This window comes from Xiphophorus couchianus, chromosome 6, assembly GCF_001444195.1.
Source record: "Xiphophorus couchianus chromosome 6, X_couchianus-1.0, whole genome shotgun sequence".
In the NCBI taxonomy this organism is placed as follows: Eukaryota; Metazoa; Chordata; class Actinopteri; order Cyprinodontiformes; family Poeciliidae; genus Xiphophorus; species Xiphophorus couchianus.
The window spans coordinates 210,712-229,607 of record NC_040233.1 but is presented as its reverse complement, the minus strand read 5'-3'; the positions used below and the strand labels follow the sequence as shown (position 1 = coordinate 229,607).

The 18,896-nt window shown below is 38.6% G+C and overlaps 1 protein-coding gene and 1 long non-coding RNA gene across 5 annotated transcripts in view; one reads left to right on the top strand and one right to left on the bottom strand.

Annotated features, from left to right (window-relative positions):
* Positions 1-18,896, top strand: part of agla (amylo-alpha-1, 6-glucosidase, 4-alpha-glucanotransferase a) — a 140,815-nt gene that overhangs the window by 10,742 nt on the left and 111,177 nt on the right. For 2 of the 4 annotated variants that reach the window (XM_028019989.1, XM_028019988.1), the window contains exons 2-3: positions 6,570-6,696; positions 9,844-10,054. In XM_028019989.1, the coding sequence (XP_027875790.1) occupies positions 6,606-6,696; positions 9,844-10,054 (302 nt within the window). In that variant the 5' untranslated portion in view covers positions 6,570-6,605. Of the gene's footprint in view, positions 1-2,808; positions 2,865-6,569; positions 6,697-9,843; positions 10,055-12,342; positions 12,451-18,896 lie in introns of those variants that run through there. The other 2 variants (XM_028019990.1, XM_028019991.1) reach the window with 2 other exon arrangements.
* LOC114146165 (uncharacterized) lies at positions 13,262-17,670 on the bottom strand. The gene is made up of 2 exons (XR_003595855.1): positions 16,108-17,670; positions 13,262-16,036 (listed from the first exon to the last, which is right to left on the bottom strand). It is a non-coding gene; the product is annotated as an uncharacterized LOC114146165 (long non-coding RNA).

The window sequence follows — 18,896 nt, the reverse complement described above, 5'->3', positions numbered from 1 at the left end:
AAGTGCAGCAAAATTTTAAGGCTACTAATTTCTTTGAATTGTAATAATTCTGAAAGACTTAATCATGTTATTAGTTATATAATTTAAAATGGACATATTTAGATGACCAAATCTACTTAAAGCTCTCATAAGCTTTGAAGAACTATATGACTGAATGTACAGTGGTATCGATTACACAGTAGAGAAAAGTTGTAACATCTATAATAAATATTTGAAACGCTGATGAAAACTGATTACATGTAGCTGGGAGTAACCTTAGCACTTCTACATATCAAGCACTCTTCCTTTTAACAGATAACACAACACATGTCAGGATACCACCGTAACCTTAATAAAGTTGGGTCGGGGAGTGGAACAGAGCATATAGATACATGTAGCCATCTCTAATATGGCTGTTATACGACTGTTATAACAAAAATCTCGCTAACTGCAATTATAACAGAAATCACTCTTCTTTTTTTTTAACTTCTAAGCATGTGATTGCGAAATCAGTACCGAATTAACTTGTCGCTTTACATTTTAGGGGGGACAGTTTTCACCAGCTTCACATTACTAACCTGTAAACATGAATAGCTTCAGTAAATGAAGGAACGACCGCCGTCTTCTTCCCCAAACTCTGTCTGAGGAGCGAGGGGGTGGGGCTCCTCACTCTAGGCCTCCTGGTGAAACGCTGTCTACATTTTGGTTCCTTTTTTTTCCTTTTTGATTTGACATGGTATTTTGGTCAATTTCACTCTAAAAAAACACATATATAATGCATTGCAAAACTAATAATTTATGTGGTGGGGAGCGAGGAGGCAGGGCTCCTCACTCTAGGCCTCCTGGTGAAACGCTGTCTACATTTTGGTTCTTTTTTTTCCTTTTTGATTTGATTGGTATTTTAGTTAATTTCAGTCTTAAAGAACATCCATCCATCCATCCATCCATTGTCTGTGCACCCTTGTCCCTAATGGGGTCGGGAGGGTTGCTGGTGCCCATCTCCAGCTACGTTCCAGGCGGGAGGCGGGGTACACCCTGGACAGGTCGCCAGTCTGTTGCAGGGCAACACAAAGACAGACAGGACAAACAACCATTCACACACAAACACACACCTAGGGAGAATTTAGATAGACCAATTAACCTAACAGTCATGTTTTTGGACTGTGGGAGGAAGCCGGAGTACCCGGAGAGAACCCACGCATGCACAGGGAGAACATGCAAACTCCATGCAGAAAGACCCCGGCCGGGAATCGAACCCAGGACCTTCTTGCTGCAAGGCAACAGTGCTACCAACTGCGCCACTGTGCAGCCCTCTTAAAGAACATGTATAATGCATTGCAATACTAATAATTTATGTGGTGGCCTATACTCTTAAACAGATTTTCTTGACTATATAAACAAGTGATGATTAAAATCTCCAACTTTATGGTGTATCACATTATCAATAGGCATTTTTCCACTGGCACTTTGAGTACTAACCGGGTGGAGTGCAGTTCGGTTATTTTGCTATACATATTTACATTCTGGCACTTTTTTTTTTTTTAAACATGCAACCTTTTGGACTTAGGTAATGCAGTCAAAAGGTGTGAACAAATAATAAATTTCATTATTATTTTAATCCAAAGGAAAAATAAAATTGGCACAAAACTGCTGCACCATCATTAAGCTGACCACAGCTGCTCTGTTTCTCTCTCCTTTATTGCCGTTTGTTGTTCAGAGCAACAAGCTGCTAGCAGCGATGTTAAATCATTCCAAAACTTTACGCATGTGTTACTTGATTAAACTCTTATTGCTCCTCCATCCTCATCAGTTCTCTGATAGCAGATGGCATGTCTGTGGTCCACAGCTAAAGTCTAATGTTTGGAGTTTTCAGTGACGTATATCACGAGCAAGTCAAGGAATGTGGTCAGCTGTCAATCAAATGGTTTCAGTGCTGTACCTGGCTGAGTCCTGCTAGTACTACCCCTGAAGTAGGTATAAAAATCTGAGAACAACCGGGCTGAGCCACACCAGATGGCTCAATGGAAAATTAATCTGGCCGGGGTGGACCGAGACCGAACCGGTTAGAGGCAATCTAGTGGAAAAGCTCTTAATGTGACATTACTGAAACAGAGCTGGATTACTACATTTTTGTACAGATACATCTAAAGATACAATCCAAATTTATACTTAAAAACCACTGAAAAATTAGATATCTTTATAGATTATGGATCATAGCATATAACATCTCATTGGCTGTAGACAGAGAGATGTTAAACTGAAATTTTACCTGTATTAATAGTTAAGCTGAGTTGCCTTCAGAAACCCATTTACATACTAAGATGGAGCTGGCCGGTATTTTCCTCTGAGGAGTTTAAATTCCCTTAGTTTTAATTGTATTTTTTTTTTTTTTACTTCCTGAAGCGTTTACTTGCACATTGCTCATTATTATTATTATTATTATTATTATTATTGTCAATGTCAAGGCCAAATGTATTTATATAGCACTTTTAAAAACTGGTTTAATACTGCAGCAAAGTATACAAAAACAATAGCACAATAGAATAAGTTGATGAAAAGAGAAAAAAATAATAATACGAAAAATGAGTAATAATAAATAAGTAAAATAAAAATAAAACATCTTGGTTTTTATTTGATTTCTTTTATAACTTCCTGAATCATTTTCTTGCACACTGCTCATTATTATTATCATTAGCTTATTCCCAATATCAATTCAAGTAATGTAAAACTAGCAACGAACCGGTACTGATAATCAGTCCGATACTTGGCTGAACGTAGAAGCTCAAACGTTGTGGCCCAATATCTTACCAGTAGACTATGTGCTTTTAGGTTTCTTCTTCAGTTTGAGACTCCTCATTGTAATCTGTCTAATGCCTGTCTCTTTGGTAAGTTAATTTTGCAACTGGGATGTTTTATGTTGATTTGCTGAGGCTTCCTCTCTTCAAGAGTTGTCTGTTGCTCAGTCAAACCTCATTGTTTTGTAACATGTTGCTTCAGTGTATAGGCTGCTCTATTTGTCCTGCTGTGATATCCCTAGCTTTGTTGTTGCAGCTGAGCAGATCTTGTCTTATACATTGTATCACATGTTAGTTGCCTGTTGATCAGTAACATCAACAGGCAACATTGTTAATTTCAAAAAGTTATACTGATGTCACATTAAAACTTTTCACATTACTTTTTTAAACAAATATACAAGTGCATTTCAGGTAGAATGTTATAACAATAATTTCAGAAGGTTGACATATTGCTAAATTATTTCAGTAATTAACTTCTGAAAGTCAAGCTCATTTCATTTTATCATGTAGAGTGATGCAGAATGTTTATTTCTGTTTATTTGAAGGATTCAGGTTTACAGCTAATGAATAAATCCAAATTGATTCATTTAATGAGAGTTCCCATGGCTGCAGAAGGAAGGTCCTGGGTTTGGGATGTCAGGTTGGAGTCTTTCTGCATGGAGTTTGCATTTTCTCCCTGTGCATGTGTGGTGTCTGTGTGGGTATATATTCAGCTTATTCCCTGCATTGTATATCAACAATATGCATGTTTGGTTAGTATCCCACAGGAGAATGAGCTTAGATGTGTGTGTGTGTGTGTGTCGTGCATATTTGTTTGTCCTGTTATAGATTGGTAACCTGTCCTGGGTTTAACCTACCTCTCACACAGTTAGACATGCCTTTCGCGATAAACAATAAATCAATTAATCGCAAGATAAATTAAAATATCAACCTCATTTTAATTATCGACTTTATCGTTTCTTCTGGCCTTTTTCTCTTTCTGTTGATGATACTGAATGAAGAAAGGCTCAACTCCGGTGCTCTCCACTTACCTCTTCGTTCCTCATTTCCTTAGTGTAATGCCCATACTATACAATCCTAGAGCTGTCACCCGATTGTCGGCCCATTTTCAAAACCTAGGTATCCTAGGTATACCTAGGTATACCTAGGATGCCGACAGAAATCCTAGGTATAATGGTTCGATCGTGCCTTGTGGTGTCCAACAATGGGCACAAAATAATTTCTACAAGTCCAGTTAACTAATTTTAAAACCAGGCATTAATCAATGCTTTATTACAATCTACCTGCAATGCATGTGACCAGTGTCAGTTCTGACTGAATGAATATCATTATAACCTAACTGTATTTATATCACGTTAACGAAGAACAGCTGAAAAGTTACCGGGTTTATCAACTGCGGTAGCAATTTTGCTCCAACTCCTCCTCTTGTCATTTCCATATTCTTTGCACGAAATGTTGAATAAACCTTAATGTTGTTTCCATATATCATCTCCAGAGCCGACCCAAGGCATAAGTAAACTAAGCAACTGCTCAGGGCCCCAGGACCACCAAGGGACCCCCTCAGTAGAACAGATTTTCTTTTCTTTTTTTTGTAATGATTTCTGTGTCATTATAATAACAAAAACACAAAATTTCATCATGAAGTAATTTGTTTTTACAGTAATATATTTGATAATGTACGTAGAAATCATTAGTTTATGGACAAAAAGAAATTGCTCTTGGGGGGCCCCCTAGTGGCCGCGGTAAGTCACGCAAGCTTCGCCGTTATTATTAGCTGCCGTGCAATGAGCAGAGCGCATCCAAACTTCCAAAACTCCGGTCGAAGACAGTTAGCAAAACTTTATAGCGACGCTTTATAGCGACCTTAAACGGTTCAGTTCAACAGCCAAACATTTATGTTGGAGTCTATGAGTGAAGCTCAGGTTTAACTTGAAATGAGTTGATTCTCCTACTTGGCTCTGTATATTTCTGAGGTATTTTTGGCTTCAAAACGGTGTATTTGATAACCTTTGATAACAATAATTAAAACTTCTCAATGTTTGATATTGTCTAGCAAAATGTTTTCCATCAGGCTACATGGCTGCTGCATTAATATATCAATGAGCTGCTCTAAGCTGTAGTTGGTGATATGTTGTTTGCTGCTGATCATTTAAGTGGCTAAAACAAACAGTATTTTTACATCAACTTCTAAGTTATGTGAAACTTCTGTTAAAATCATTTCAAGGCTCGGAATCAACCCGGTACCGGTCCACATTGTCAGGGGAGAAAAACTCACCTGGTGCAAATGAAATTTTTAGCTATTGGAGTTACGCTTAAGAGAAATTAATTTACTCATAGAATGTCATGAATAGGTGTATAGGGCTGCACCGATTGCAGTTTTCTGTCCGGTTACCGATCTTTAAAAAGCCTGACCTACCGAATTTGATTTTGGCTGATAACGATTTTTTTGTCTGAAATGTCACTAAATGTAGAAAGAAAGTCACTGAGTTGGCAACAGTGGGGTGAATGTTGTTAGCTGTAAATGTGCAGACCTGACCTGGTGGGCCGGTCTATCAGTCAAACCTCTCACTGCAGAGCAGAAGGGGATAGAGGCTGATTTTTAAACCTTTGCTGACGAAAATAAGATCAGTGGATAAGATGGGCTTCACATGTAAGTATCAGCCAATCACGATCCCCCAAAATTAACCCAGAAATCGACTGGCTGATAAATGTATCTTATATTATACATGCATAAGGTATAATGCAAACAGCACCATCAGAGATGCAATAAGTGCATAGCAGGTGTGCGAATGACTAAATCATTCGCACACTGAAGGGCAATAATGTTGATTCCAGCAATCCACATTGTTAGCAGAAATAGAGGGCCCCAAAACCAAATTTTGCTTAGGGCCCCATGGAGGCGTGGGCCGAACCTGATCATCTCCAATGTCCGCTGGACTTCGGGTTGAGCCTGTTAGTTGTTTGGGATTCCCCTCCGTGCCCCTCCCCCCAAAAAATACAGAGGGGAATTCACGCTTTCTTATTGGCTACCTGTCACATTCAACAGGTCTGCCTTAATGCAGTTGGGAAAAACCCCTGATTTAGATCGGAGCAGCAACGATGATCTACCGTAACACACCACACACTACAGGATGATTGGTTATGAAATCGCAAGTGACAATCTTAGAACGGCCAACGTTCTAAGGGGAAAATCGGGGCAAAAAATCATGTCGTGTGAACTGTTGCATCAGGTAGTCGATGTGGCCATCTTCTCTATTTAAATCTAATGATTACTGAAGGGCAGTATAGTATACAGACTTCATAATATGCACTCTTTTGATTGAATGCAGTATTTATTTCCACTTTGGCTTTATGTTGTTTAGTTTTTATTCAAGCACATTTTTTGTTATTGGAGACTGAGAATCCATTTTATTTTTGCTTTTGGTTTTGTTTATTTTGTTTATCAGTTCCAATGTTAAGTGTTCTTTTGAAAATAAAGTGTATCTATCTTTTGCAGGAAATCGCATGCATTATCACGTCATTTCCATTAAATCAGTGTAAAAATGTCCTCAAACAATATTATCATTTATTACAATAATTTTTGAGACAATCGCTCAGCAAAATTTGTTATCGTGACAGGCCTACTTGTGTGGTGCAATCCCTTTCATTAAATCCGATGCCAGTAAATTTCTCCACTTCAGTGGAAAATATCTGATGTCAAAGGAAGCATCTCTGTATGGTTTATTCAGAGATATGCTGTGTTGGAGTCCAGTGAATACATTAATAAAGTAACTTGTTGTTTTTCTTCCCTCACAGGAGACCAGGGTTCCCTCCAAGTTCAGGAGAACTCCCATGATGCTGCCTCAGCACCTCAAGCAAATCAGAGTCCTCATGCTTAACGAAAAGGAGAATTTAGAGAGAACTTTGTTCAGACTTGAACAAGGTAATTATTCTCCTGCTTCATATTTATCTTAAAATTATGGACATCTTTTTTTAGAGATTTTGGTGACACTTTCGTCAAGTAAAGTGTTACTGAGATTTTACATGTTGCATGTTGTTGAACAGTATTTTATGTGGGATGTTATGACTGACCTATGTATCCTATTCTGTACCCACATTCTCTGCCATTAAAACTGATCTGCACCTGCTTTTTGTGTTTACACAGAAAGAGAAGCTCTCGCAAAACTCCACACATCGACACTCAGTGACACATACACTATATTGCCAAAGGTATTCGCTCAACTGCCTTGACTCACATATGAGCTTAAGTGAAATCCCATAAAACATATTTATGTGTTGGAATGGCCCAGTCAAAGTCCAGACCTTAACCCTATTGAGAATATGTGGATCTGAAAACTGTTCACAAACTCTCTCCATCTAATCTGACAGAACCTGAGCAGTTTTGCAAAGAAGATCAGTGCAAAAATATCAGTCACTACATGTTTGTAGAAGGAAACCCAAAAAGTCATAAAGACAGCTACCGTTGATACTGACTAAATTTATGTAAACTTCTGAATTCAAAGAATGTTGCAAAAAAAAAATCTAAAAAATGTTATTGCCAAGTTTTCTGACATTTAGCTAATAACTAATTCTAACTAGATAAAACAAGAAAAGATTGCTCTAGTTTAACTTCAGACAGTGAGAAAATTTTTTTATTTTTATTCTGTGATTGTAAATATCTAGTATTAGTTGTGCTGTTTTGCATTCAACCAGATTCACTAAGTTTAGATTGTTTGAATTATGTTATAAAGTAATCTGCAGAACTATAGAACTGCATAATTTTTTAGTGTCCTTATTAATCTTTTTTTTACTCTATGAAATTGTCTCAGTGCCAGAGGTTGCGCTAGACATTTTCATTATCCATCATCTTGACCGACATCATTAAAAAAAATCGGTCATGTACCATTTTTACCTGTCAATTTATAATCATATTAGCATAGGCGTCTTAGCTGCATTTTCATGCTGTTTAGTTAATATTCACCTAGTTGAACTGTGAATCCAGAACCAATCACACATAAAGCAGATAATTGCATCTAAATTTTTCTCTATAGTGCTGTTTTGTACAAACTCCCTCCAAACCTGCTCAATATCCAGGTATGTTGTGATGAGTGAGCTGTAGAGCATTTGAACTGAACATGCTTTCCCTTGGTCATAAATAAAATATTTCTTGGTAGTTTGTATGTATCTTATATGTAGTTTCCAAGAAGTGTTAAAAGCAGTTATTGGCATTAATAGAATTTGTACTGTATTAAAATGTAATAATAAATTAATTTTACACAGTCACTTAACCAATTTACTTATTTAATGCATAATTATTTCTGAAAATTGTTCATTTTAACAAGCAAATAATAGCAGCTGCTTTACGGTTCAGGACTATTATATATTTTAAATATGTTGAAAAATGAATCTATTTTTCCTATTCATCTCAAGTCCTGCTATTAAAACCCTTTCTGATGGAGCAGGGGCATACATACATTCCGTTGGTAATTCCTTTATGTTTTACCATGACAATGGAAGCATAAAGGTGTTGTGTGTAGGGCTGTTGTAAACTAATATTTTAGTAATCGAGTAATCTTATCAATTTTTGATAGATTGACCGAGTAATCGGATAAAAAAAAAAAGATAAAATAAAACATTGGTAAGTCTAACATAAAAGCAGTAGTACTATCGCACATCATCATCAGTCCAATTTTTCACATTTGAGATTCCCTAACAATAACTTTTCTGTAGTTTAGAAAATTAACCTTTAACAATAATAGCTCACTTTCTAAGAAAAGTTTTGCAAAAAACTGAAATTATATTCAATTTAATAATGAAGAGGCAGGCTCACAAATACACTTGTATAAAAAAAAATTCAATACTCCAGTTTTTCGTTTATGTATTCATCTTCATTCAATTTAATAGAACTCTCACCTTGCCCAGACATTTATAGCTTTTGTGTTCATTTTAGCGACAAGATTTGACACCTTTGTTCGTCACATACAGAAACATCTACCAGGTATGTAACGTCACAATGAGCTCTGCCATCAATTTGTTGAGACCTGGATGATAAGAAATAAATTTTCCGGTTCGTCCGTAAAGCTACATTTACGCTAATCAAATAACGCTCACCCGCCATGTTCAGTCTATCTGCTCACCTGCATAAATACACCTGCAGCGCTCTTCCTCGCCTTTCGCTCTGAACCAGCTACCAAGTAGCAGCTCCGGGAGGAGAAAAGCTGACGTACTCCATGCATTGCACCAGTCATTTTAAGGATGCTTATTGGTCCCCCGAAAAACGACAAAGACCTGGACATTATCATGAATCAATAAAATCCTCCCAGGCCGAACTTGAAAACTGGACGTTATGCTGCTGACACTTAGCTTTCATTAACAACTCAGGCGGAAGTGAGAGTGCTGCGCAACGCAAGTAATAACCCTGCCAGAACACGGAAGACTAAATAATAAAATATAACCAAGTTTATAAGACGGAAAAAGACCACTTTCATGAGGCAGTGTGCTGTACCCCAGTTGTACCCTGAATCTATGGAATATATTCAGGCACGTCTTTATTCAGTGAAAAAAGATGTGCTGCATGCTGGCTGCAGTTAACTGACCAGAAAAGTGTGCCTCTTGACATTTACAGCTATCTGAAACTGGCAGGGATTTGTGAGCTGGCTGTAAATCTCAACTATATATAGACTAAACTATGAAGGGCCAAAATGGCTGCAGATATCCAGTGTGTGCTTGTTTCAGAGCTGTGAGATTCTCTCGTATCTCTTCATACCAGGAGTGAGATTAAACAGGCTTCTATTTTAGGGAGGGAATGCAGTACTCGTGTATTGTTTTTTGTTTTTTCACTTGTAGTTCTGATGCAAGAAGGTAAGCAAAATTTGACAGGAAAAGTTGTGTGTTCTAAGTGTGTGCTAAGTATGATTGTGGAATTTTTTGCACAGATTTAAATAATACATTTTGTCCAAACTTCATGCCATGGTTAAAACAGAAAGATAAAGACTAAGACAAGATCTACAAAAGTTCTGTGCTGGTTCTTTCTTAGGTTTAGCTTCCCACAATGCTGCGTAATAAATGGAAAGCTGTTGTGTCTCCTCAGGTTTTGAGCTCCAGTTCCGCCTGGGTCCAAGCCTTCAAGGAAGGAGAGTCATAGTTCACACCAACTACCCACTTGATGGACAGAAGTTCATTCGAAACAACTTCCGTGTTTTAGCCTGGAACTACCCAACAGGAAGGGAGGATGACTCTGATAAGTACTGCTCCCTAGAGCTCAAGATTGCTGGATCCTACCAGTACTACTTTGGATATGCGTAAGAGTGACTCATATTGCAATTGTTAAAATCCATAATTGTAAAATTGTGGTACAATTAACATTGCTTTGGTACATGGACTTTTTTTAGTTGTCGACAGAGAAAAAATTGGGGGGAAAAAATTACTAAATCAATTTTGAGTTGTAACAAAACCTGAACACAGTTACTGTAGCTACGTCTCCATTTACCATATAATTGCGCAGCTATTTCAAAATTAAATTTACTGAATGAAAGTACAGTAATGTTGAATAAAAACTCTTGTTTTTTGATTAAAACGTTTTGGGGCCAGGACAAGGTGTGTTTTGGCCCTATCAAAATTGGTCCATTTCACAAAACTGCAGTGGAAACACCTTTTTTTGCATCATATGAATCACATGATCAACAAGCAGATGTTTCCACTGGCACAAACTATGAAGAAAACAGGAAGTAGTAGCAGGATGATGTTGCACCATGGTTTTTATTGACACATTGTGTGAACAAACTTATTCACATGTGATTTTTAATTACATTTCTTATTTAATGGAAACACAACAATTGTGTTTTTTTGTACACTAGTGGAATATTGACAAAGTTTTGTGCACATTTGCAATGGAAACACAGCTAATGTCTCATGGAGTCTCATGGCTAAAGTATAACACATGCTGTGCTATTTCAAAAGTCTTAGAGGATTTTAGGGCCATGTAGTCTGAGCTCTATGGTATCTGTAAAAAGTACTCACCCCCTTTTATTACTTTTAGAAATTAATCATGATCAACAAAATTTGGATTTTTTTGACAAAAATTATTTTACTGTTAAAGTGAAAACTGATTTCTACAAAATAATGACATTTAAGTAAAAAATATTTAACATCAGTGATTGTATAAATACTTACCCCTTTCAACTCAGTATTTAGTGGATGTTTTTTCTGACTGCTGTCCCAGCAGAAAGTCAGAATGGATCCCTTTCAGTCAGCTGCTCATTTGCAGCTGCAGTTTTTCTCCATTCTTCCTGTTAAACTGTTCCAGCCCTGTCAAGTTGGGGGAAATCAGCTGTGAACAGCCCCATTCAAGTCCTTCCACAAATTCTCTATGGGATTAAAAAGTCTGGGCTTTGACTGGGCCACTCCAGAACCTACACCTTGTTGTCATCTTTGTGTAGCTCTAGATGGATTCTTCGGGTCGTTGCCTTGCTGGAAAATAAATGTTCTCTGAGGACATAGTTCCAGTGCCATTGTTCTGCCCACAATACATGTATGGCACCAAGTTGCCAGAGGGATACCAAAAAACCAGGCTTATGAAAAATCATAACTCGTTTAAATAAAAAAAATATGAGACATAAGCCATACAAAAGTATTGTAATCTTTAGTCCAGCCTTGATCTGAGTTTTTGTCAACATTGAGCACCCAGACAGCAGTTGTTCCATGCAGAGACTCTCCATCTCAGCTGCTGAAGCTTCAGTGTAGTCGGACGTGTCCTGGGGCCTCATGTATGTACACACAAGATGACATGTTTAAAAATGAATGTGGTATGAAAAGTTCCACGAAGAGTGAATGCTGCAAGGGAGTGACTCCATGCAATCTGTAAACATTTCAAACTTCTGTAATGAAATTACATCAGACAGCGCTTTACATAAAATCTTTCATTTTCATTCATGCACACAAGCACAATATAAACTAATAGTATTATGACAATATAATATTATTAAAACTACTTTTGCTATTGTAAGCAGGGACTGTTGCCATGGATATTTGGACATGTGGTGGCAGCCTTCCAGGTATTTATACTATCTTATGTATTTGTGAGTCAGTGTCAATTTTATTTATAAAGCACTTTAAAAACAGATATTAACTGCACCAAAGTGCTGTACAATATTCATAAAACACAGATGAAATGCATAAGAATAAAACATAAATTAAAACAGACAGGGCAAGTAAATTACAATGTCAGAAAAGCTAAAGAATAAAAATTTGTTTTAAGAAGTGATTCAAAGTGTTCCAGACTGTGGGCAGATCTAATGTTAAAAGGTACGTTCCACAGATCAGGAGCAGTGAGAGCAAATGCAGACTGAAAAGCAGAACCAGACTGTTTTTCAGTCTGGTTCTAGGAATATGTAAAAGAAATGTATTATTTGACCGAAATGTACTAGAGACGGAATGGCTATGAAGAAGGTCTTGAAGGTAAGCTGGAGCTAGGCCATGTAAAGCTTTAAAAACCAATAAAAGAATTTTAATATCAAGCCGATAAGAAACTGGCAGCCAGTGCAGAGAAGCCAATACTGGTGTTATGTGCTCTCATTTCCAGGTTCCAGTTAAAAGTCTAGTTGCGGCAGTTTGAATCATTTGGAGATGCTGTAAAATTCAGCTTGACTTAAGGCAGAACTCACAATACACTCAAGGGGGATCGGTACCAGGAAATCAGGTAAAATATGTTACACCATTAATTTGATAGAAAAATAAATAAATAAATACCCAACCACTAAATAAGAAATTTGTTGATTTTTAGCATCAATTATTTATTCAAAAAGAATTACAATACTAAGAAATGATGATAGTTATCTTGATAAATAGATCAATAACCCAGAAATCCCTCAAAAAATAATTATGTTAGACTTAAATCACTCAGTTTGTATCAGCCAAAAAACCTAAATAATTAAATGTCCAAAATTTGCCTGTTCTTTTTTCAAAAAGATTTATGCCCACAAAGGAGTGCCATATCCTCGAAAAAACCAAAGGCCTGGAAATATTTCCCCGTTGTAATCCAAAGTCCTGATCCAAAATGAAAATCCCAAACGTCAAAACCCCCCAAAAATAAGAAAAAAGAAAAGTAAAGTCCAGATCTCACCAGGAGAGTCTTTCTTTCCCCTCGGTGGCGTCTTCTCGCGCTGGCGGCGTCCTCTTGCACCGGTCGGCCTTTCCTGGGTGCAAACTCCGATCCAGTTCCTATTATATGATCTGCGGCACTAGGGCGAACTTTGATCGCTGTTTTATGTCTTTTCTTTGATTTTTACTAGTTTTAAACAATCGATAAAGACAAAATCCCGCTGCACAGATCTAACAGTGAGCATCTTCCTCTCCGGTTGCGCGCCGACGCACCCGCCCCTTTTTCAATCACCAATTTCACACACACCTGAAAACCGCATGATGTTTCACCCAAATCAGTTATAAACAGTGGGAATTTGGAATGCTTTTTAATAATGAAATCACTGCAACTGTTCTACAAGACAGTTTGATACATTTACTTTTTAATATATTCAGAAAACAATTTACATAGTGGTTATGTTACAACGCTGTAGAGAAGATTGGTCCATATTTTTGTATAATGAGTTGCAATAGTCTAAACATGTAATGATGAAGGCATGGATATGTTTCTCAAAGTCTTTAAGACAGAACCTAGATTTAACCTTTGCAAGAAGGCACAGATGGAAAAAAAGCTCGATTTCACGACATAGCTCACCTGCTTATCCAATTTAAGACAACTGTCAAAAATAACACCAAGATTCCTAACAGAAGACTGATAAAAAGGAGCAAGGAAACAAATAATTTTGATACTAATAAGGCTCTTTTGTCCAAACAGAATAATTTGAGTTTTATTTTGATTTAAGTGAAGAAAGTTTTGGTTCATCCACTGGCTAAGGTCTGTTAAGCAATCTGTTAAAGACTGTAGGGAATCATCCTGATGTAGTTTCTTGAGGGGCATGTATATCTGCTCATCATCAGCAAAGCATTGAAAACAGATATTAAATTTCTTAAAAATATTTCCAAGAGGCAGCAAATACAAAATAAATAAAATGGGGCCTAAAATTGAACCTTGAGGTACTCTGTAATTTAGGGGTGCTGCCACTGTGAACAGTGATCAAGATGAACAGAAAGACTTCTGTCTTTCAAATACGATGAGAACCAATCTTGGGCTGCGTTCACACTGCAGCCTGAAGTGACCCAATTCTAATTTTTTGACGTAATGCGACCTGTATTTGATCTTTTCATGATAGTCTGAACAGCACAGGTTGTTTTCCTGTTCAGACTGCAGAACACATACAGGTCCCATATGTGTGGCAGTGTGAACGGCCCCGGCAAAAAAATCCGATTTAACAAAAAATCAGAATTGGGTCACTTCAGGCTGCAGTGTGAACACAGCCTAAAACTGTATCCTTAAGACCAACACAGTGCTTCAATCGAAATAAAAGGATGTTGTGGTCAATGGTATCAAACGCTGCACTTAAATCTAATAACATAAAACCGCAATGTCCCCTGAATCAACTGTTAGATCATTAAATACGCTAAGAAAGGCGGTTTCTATACTGTGTCCACATTTAAAACCAGATTGGAATTTCTCAGATATATCATGGTCTGTTAGAAAAGACTGGAGCCGAGTAAAACCAATCTTTTCTAAAACTTTTGATAAAGATAGTAATAGAAATAGGTCTAAAATTAGCAAGATTACCGTGGTCTAAGTTCAGTTTTTTTTAATAATGAGTATACCATGGCATGTTTGATAGCAGCCGGGACATGTCCGATAAAGAGAGATATTTATCAAGGTAAGGATATATGACCCAATGACAGGAAGGACATAAGCGAGAAGGGAGACAGCCCAAGGGACAATTTGTTGGCCGCAGATGTTTAACTACAGTGGACAAGTGGGACAAAAAACTGGCTCAAACTGTTCATAGCTGGCACCACCTAGAGATGTTTCCAACACAGGCAAAATAGTAAAGCCCCTAAGACAGTGGTGCCCAAAGTCGGTCCTCGAGGTCCGGCATCCTGCATGTTTCAGTTCTCTTCCTGGTTTAATGCACCTGGATCAAATGATGGCTCATTAGATGGCCTAAGAAGAAAATTGATATGCTGAAAAGGTTGTCGCTACCACTTTGGGCACCCCTGCCCTAAGGGCTGACATTTTGTCAGTGAAAAATTTTAAGAATTTGTTACAAAGATCAACAGAAGCTGTATAAGCAGGTGCATTCGGAGGGTTAATAACTTTATCTGAAACTTTAAGAACTTGAGGCCTATTTTTGTTTGAGGAAACCAGAGCAACCAAGTATTTTGATTTTTCAGATTTTACTGAATTATTCTGGTAATTAAGTAAACAATTTTCGGAATGTCAAAAGAAACCTGCAACTTAATCTTTTTTCACTGCCTCTCGGCTTGCCTTCTGTTTCGCCTGAGAGCACAGGTAGTTTCATTGAACTACGACTCAGAAAATCTATTTGTTCATTGACATCAAAATTGCTGTTGATGTGTGACACAGGTGATAACGTATCACCAATGGCTGCAGAGAACTGAGAGGTGGTTGACGAGGTAATCCTACGAGAAGTAGTAGATCTTGTACATTTTTTAACCACAGTGGTTGAAATAGCGATAGTGAACAGAACAGTTGATTGGAAATGCAAGTTTGACAGACTTCATTGATATTTAAACAAAAGCCATGAGATGATACAAGGTCCAAAGTATGGCCTTTTTGGTGAATTGGGCCAACCAACAAACTTTTAATTGAATAAAATTAAAGGAATCAATCAAGTCCAGGAAGTGCTTTACTAATGGTTTGTCATCACAACATACATGTATGTTGAAATCTCCAATAATTAGTATCTGATCATGGTAATCCCAGTCAAGAAATCCGAAAATTCAGAGATTAAGTCCTTATCAAACTTAGCAGGGTGGTAAACCACTCCACACAGCAATGAAGGAGTTTGTTTAATTTCAAATTAAATTAAACATGCAAAGTACGGATTTGCAGAAATCTGTTGACAGTGAAAGCTAGATCTAAATATGTCACTAGGCCTCTGCCTTTACCAGTCTTATGTGGGGAGTTAAAATAAGCACAGTCTGAAGGAAGAAGTCCTGAGAGTGGGTGTGTCATGGTGAGAGGTTACCAGGACTCTAAGGCAAGCAACAACTATGGACACCAAGCGCAGTTTAACAGATTTATTGAATAATGAGTGCAAATGGGGAGAGAATAGAGAGGCGTTGATCTGCAGCAGCAGGGAGGAACCGGGCCAGAGGAGGAACTGAGGAAAGGTGAGTGGTTAAACAGGGAAGCAATTGAAGGGAATGATGGTGTAACCTGGTGATGGCTTACTGTCTGAGGGTTAGGATGAGCAGAGGTGGGTACCTGGGTTTTCCAGCAGTCGGTGCAGTGTGGGATTTCCAGGTGGAGGAGTTCCAGCATGAGACTGAGGGTGGACAGGCAGCAGCTGGCTGGTGGTCGTGGAGGTATCCTGGAGCTAGGTTTAGCGGAGCAGCGAGGATCGGGTAATTAGGTAGTCTGAGCACCAGGGGGTGATCAAAGCTGGTTCTCTGAGGAGGGAATAGATGAGAGAGGAATCAGAACAGTTAAACACAGTAACAGAGAGCCAGAGTGTACCACTACTGAAGCAAAATCATCTGGCGTCTGCCTCAGGGAAGCCGCTCCTATTTAAGGCCTTCGCTGATTGGTCTTGATGAGCACCAGCTGGATCCTGTCAGCCTGCCACCCTGTAAATGTAGAGAAACCACTCCCCTGCAGAACCCAACAGGGTAGGCTTAGGGTGGTTCATGTGGCACCAGCAGTTGTGTTCCATTTCACGCAAATTGGGTTGTTGTGTGTCTTGTCTCTATGCTGCTGTAACTGCGAAATAATTTCCCTGCTGGGATGAATAAAGTAATTCTATTCTATTCTATTCTAAAGAAAAGTTGCAGAAATCATCTGCGTGCGCATGGTTTTATATGTCTGAATTTTTTGTGTGCTGCACTTTTTAAAATTTGTCACTACACCAACTTTTAGAGTGAAAGCTGTGCACTCATTTATATGAGGCTCTTGGTGTCCTCTCTGTTCTCTTTCCTGCACGGTCACTCGGTGCAGTAGGATGGCATGATCTAGGCAGATATACACAACCACATTAATTCCATTTCTTGATGTTGGAGCTGAACGCCAGGGGACGTTTAGGGCCTTGTTGTATCCATCCTCTGATACTTTTCAACAACCTTTTTGCTGATTTGCTTGGAGTGTTCTATAGTGTTTATGCCATAATGGTAGCCAGGAATAACAAAATGGAGCCTCCAGACACATGTATCTTTATACTACAATCATTTGAGATTGTAGTATAAAGATAAAGATTGTAGCTGATCTCCATTCCGCTCATTGTGAGATGACTGTCACCAGTTGGCTGGACTTTTGTTTAATTAGATCAATTCCTTTAAAGGGGTGAATATTTCACTTATTTGACAACGTAGTTTATTTGTCATTATTTTGTAGAAATTTGTTACACTTTGATATTAAAGATTTTTTTGTGATTTTCTTCTTGACCATCATTGATTTTAATTTAAGGAAAAAAAGACGTGTTTGTTTGGAATCCAACAGACTATGGAAGAATTAATCATTATTTTGCCTCATTTTTATCTTTTCTGATTTGCTTTTCAACTTGTGCAGTCAACATTATAGAGTGCTCAAAGCTAATGAAGGTTGTCTCTCTTAGCCATGCAAGTTTTAGAAAAGGCAACATGTCTGTTATACTTTGGTTGACCTGGATTTGTAAGAAAAACAACCCTTCAGGTTTTAGTTCTTGATAAATCTACTACATTTCAAATTCATAAGATAAGATAAATCTTTATTGTCATTATCACAAGGACAACGAAATTCAAAAGGTGCCATCAGTCGGTACACATGCCCAAAAACAAAAAATAACTCTCACAATTCACACACAACGCAAGAATCAACAAACAACTGGCAAAAAAAAAAAAGAACAGCCACATTCTCACATACATCATTTATGATGATTAATGGTTGTTTTTGATTGCATTTAGTTTTGTTATTGCTATCGGGTAGAAACTGTCTCTGAGACGGTTGGTTCTTGTTCTGGTTGCTCTGTATCTTCTGCCTGAAGGCAGCAGTGTGAACAGATAATGTCCGGGGTAAGAAGTGTCCTTTGTGATGTGTTGTGCTTTTCTTAGACAGCGGTCACTGTGCAGGTCCTCCAGTGAGGGGAGAGGGCAGCCAATGATCTTTTGGGCTGTATTCACAACCCTTTGGAGAGCTTTCCTTTGAGCCCTAGTGCTGCTGTTATACCATATGCAGATACAGTAGGTCAGTATGCTCTCTATGGAGCACTTGTAGAAGGACACCAGCAGCTTCTCCTTGATGTTGTTCCTCCTGAGAACCCTCAGGAAGTACAGTCTTTGCTGGGCCTTTTTTATCAGCTCGAACGTGTTCATGTTCCATGTGAGGCCCTGCTCAATGTGGACCCCCAGGAAATGGAAATCAGCTACCCTCCCCACACATTTTCCCCCAATGGTTAGTGGTGTAATGTCCGTTTTATCCCTCCTGTAATCTATTATGAGTTTTTTTGTCTTTGAGTTGTTGAGGAGCAGATTGTTCTCCCTGCACCACTGCAACAGCCGCTCCACCTCTCCCCTGTAGGCGGACTTGTCGCCTCCTGAGATGAGCCCCACCACTGTGGTGTCATCAGCAAACTTGATGATGGTGTTGCTGTGGTGGGCAGAGGTGTAGTCGTATGTGTACAGACAATAGAGCAGGGGGCTCAGCACACAGTCCTGTGGAGAGCCAGTACTAAGGCTGAGGGCAGTGGATGTATGTTTTCCCACCCTAACTCTCTGCTGTCGGTTGGTCAGGAAGCTCAGAATCCACATGCAGGTGGAGTGAGGGAGGCCCAGGTCCCCCAATTTGTCCACCAGTCTGTGAGGGAGGATGGTATTAAAAGCAGAGCTGTAGTCTACAAAGAGCATCCGCACATAGCTCCCCTGCTGCTCCAGATGTGACAGAGCAGCATGGAGGGCCGTGATCACAGCGTCCTCTGTGGATCTGTTGGCTCTGTAGGCGAACTGGTGGTGGTCAAAGCCAGGAGGGAGAAGTGCTGTGATGTGGCCCCGGAC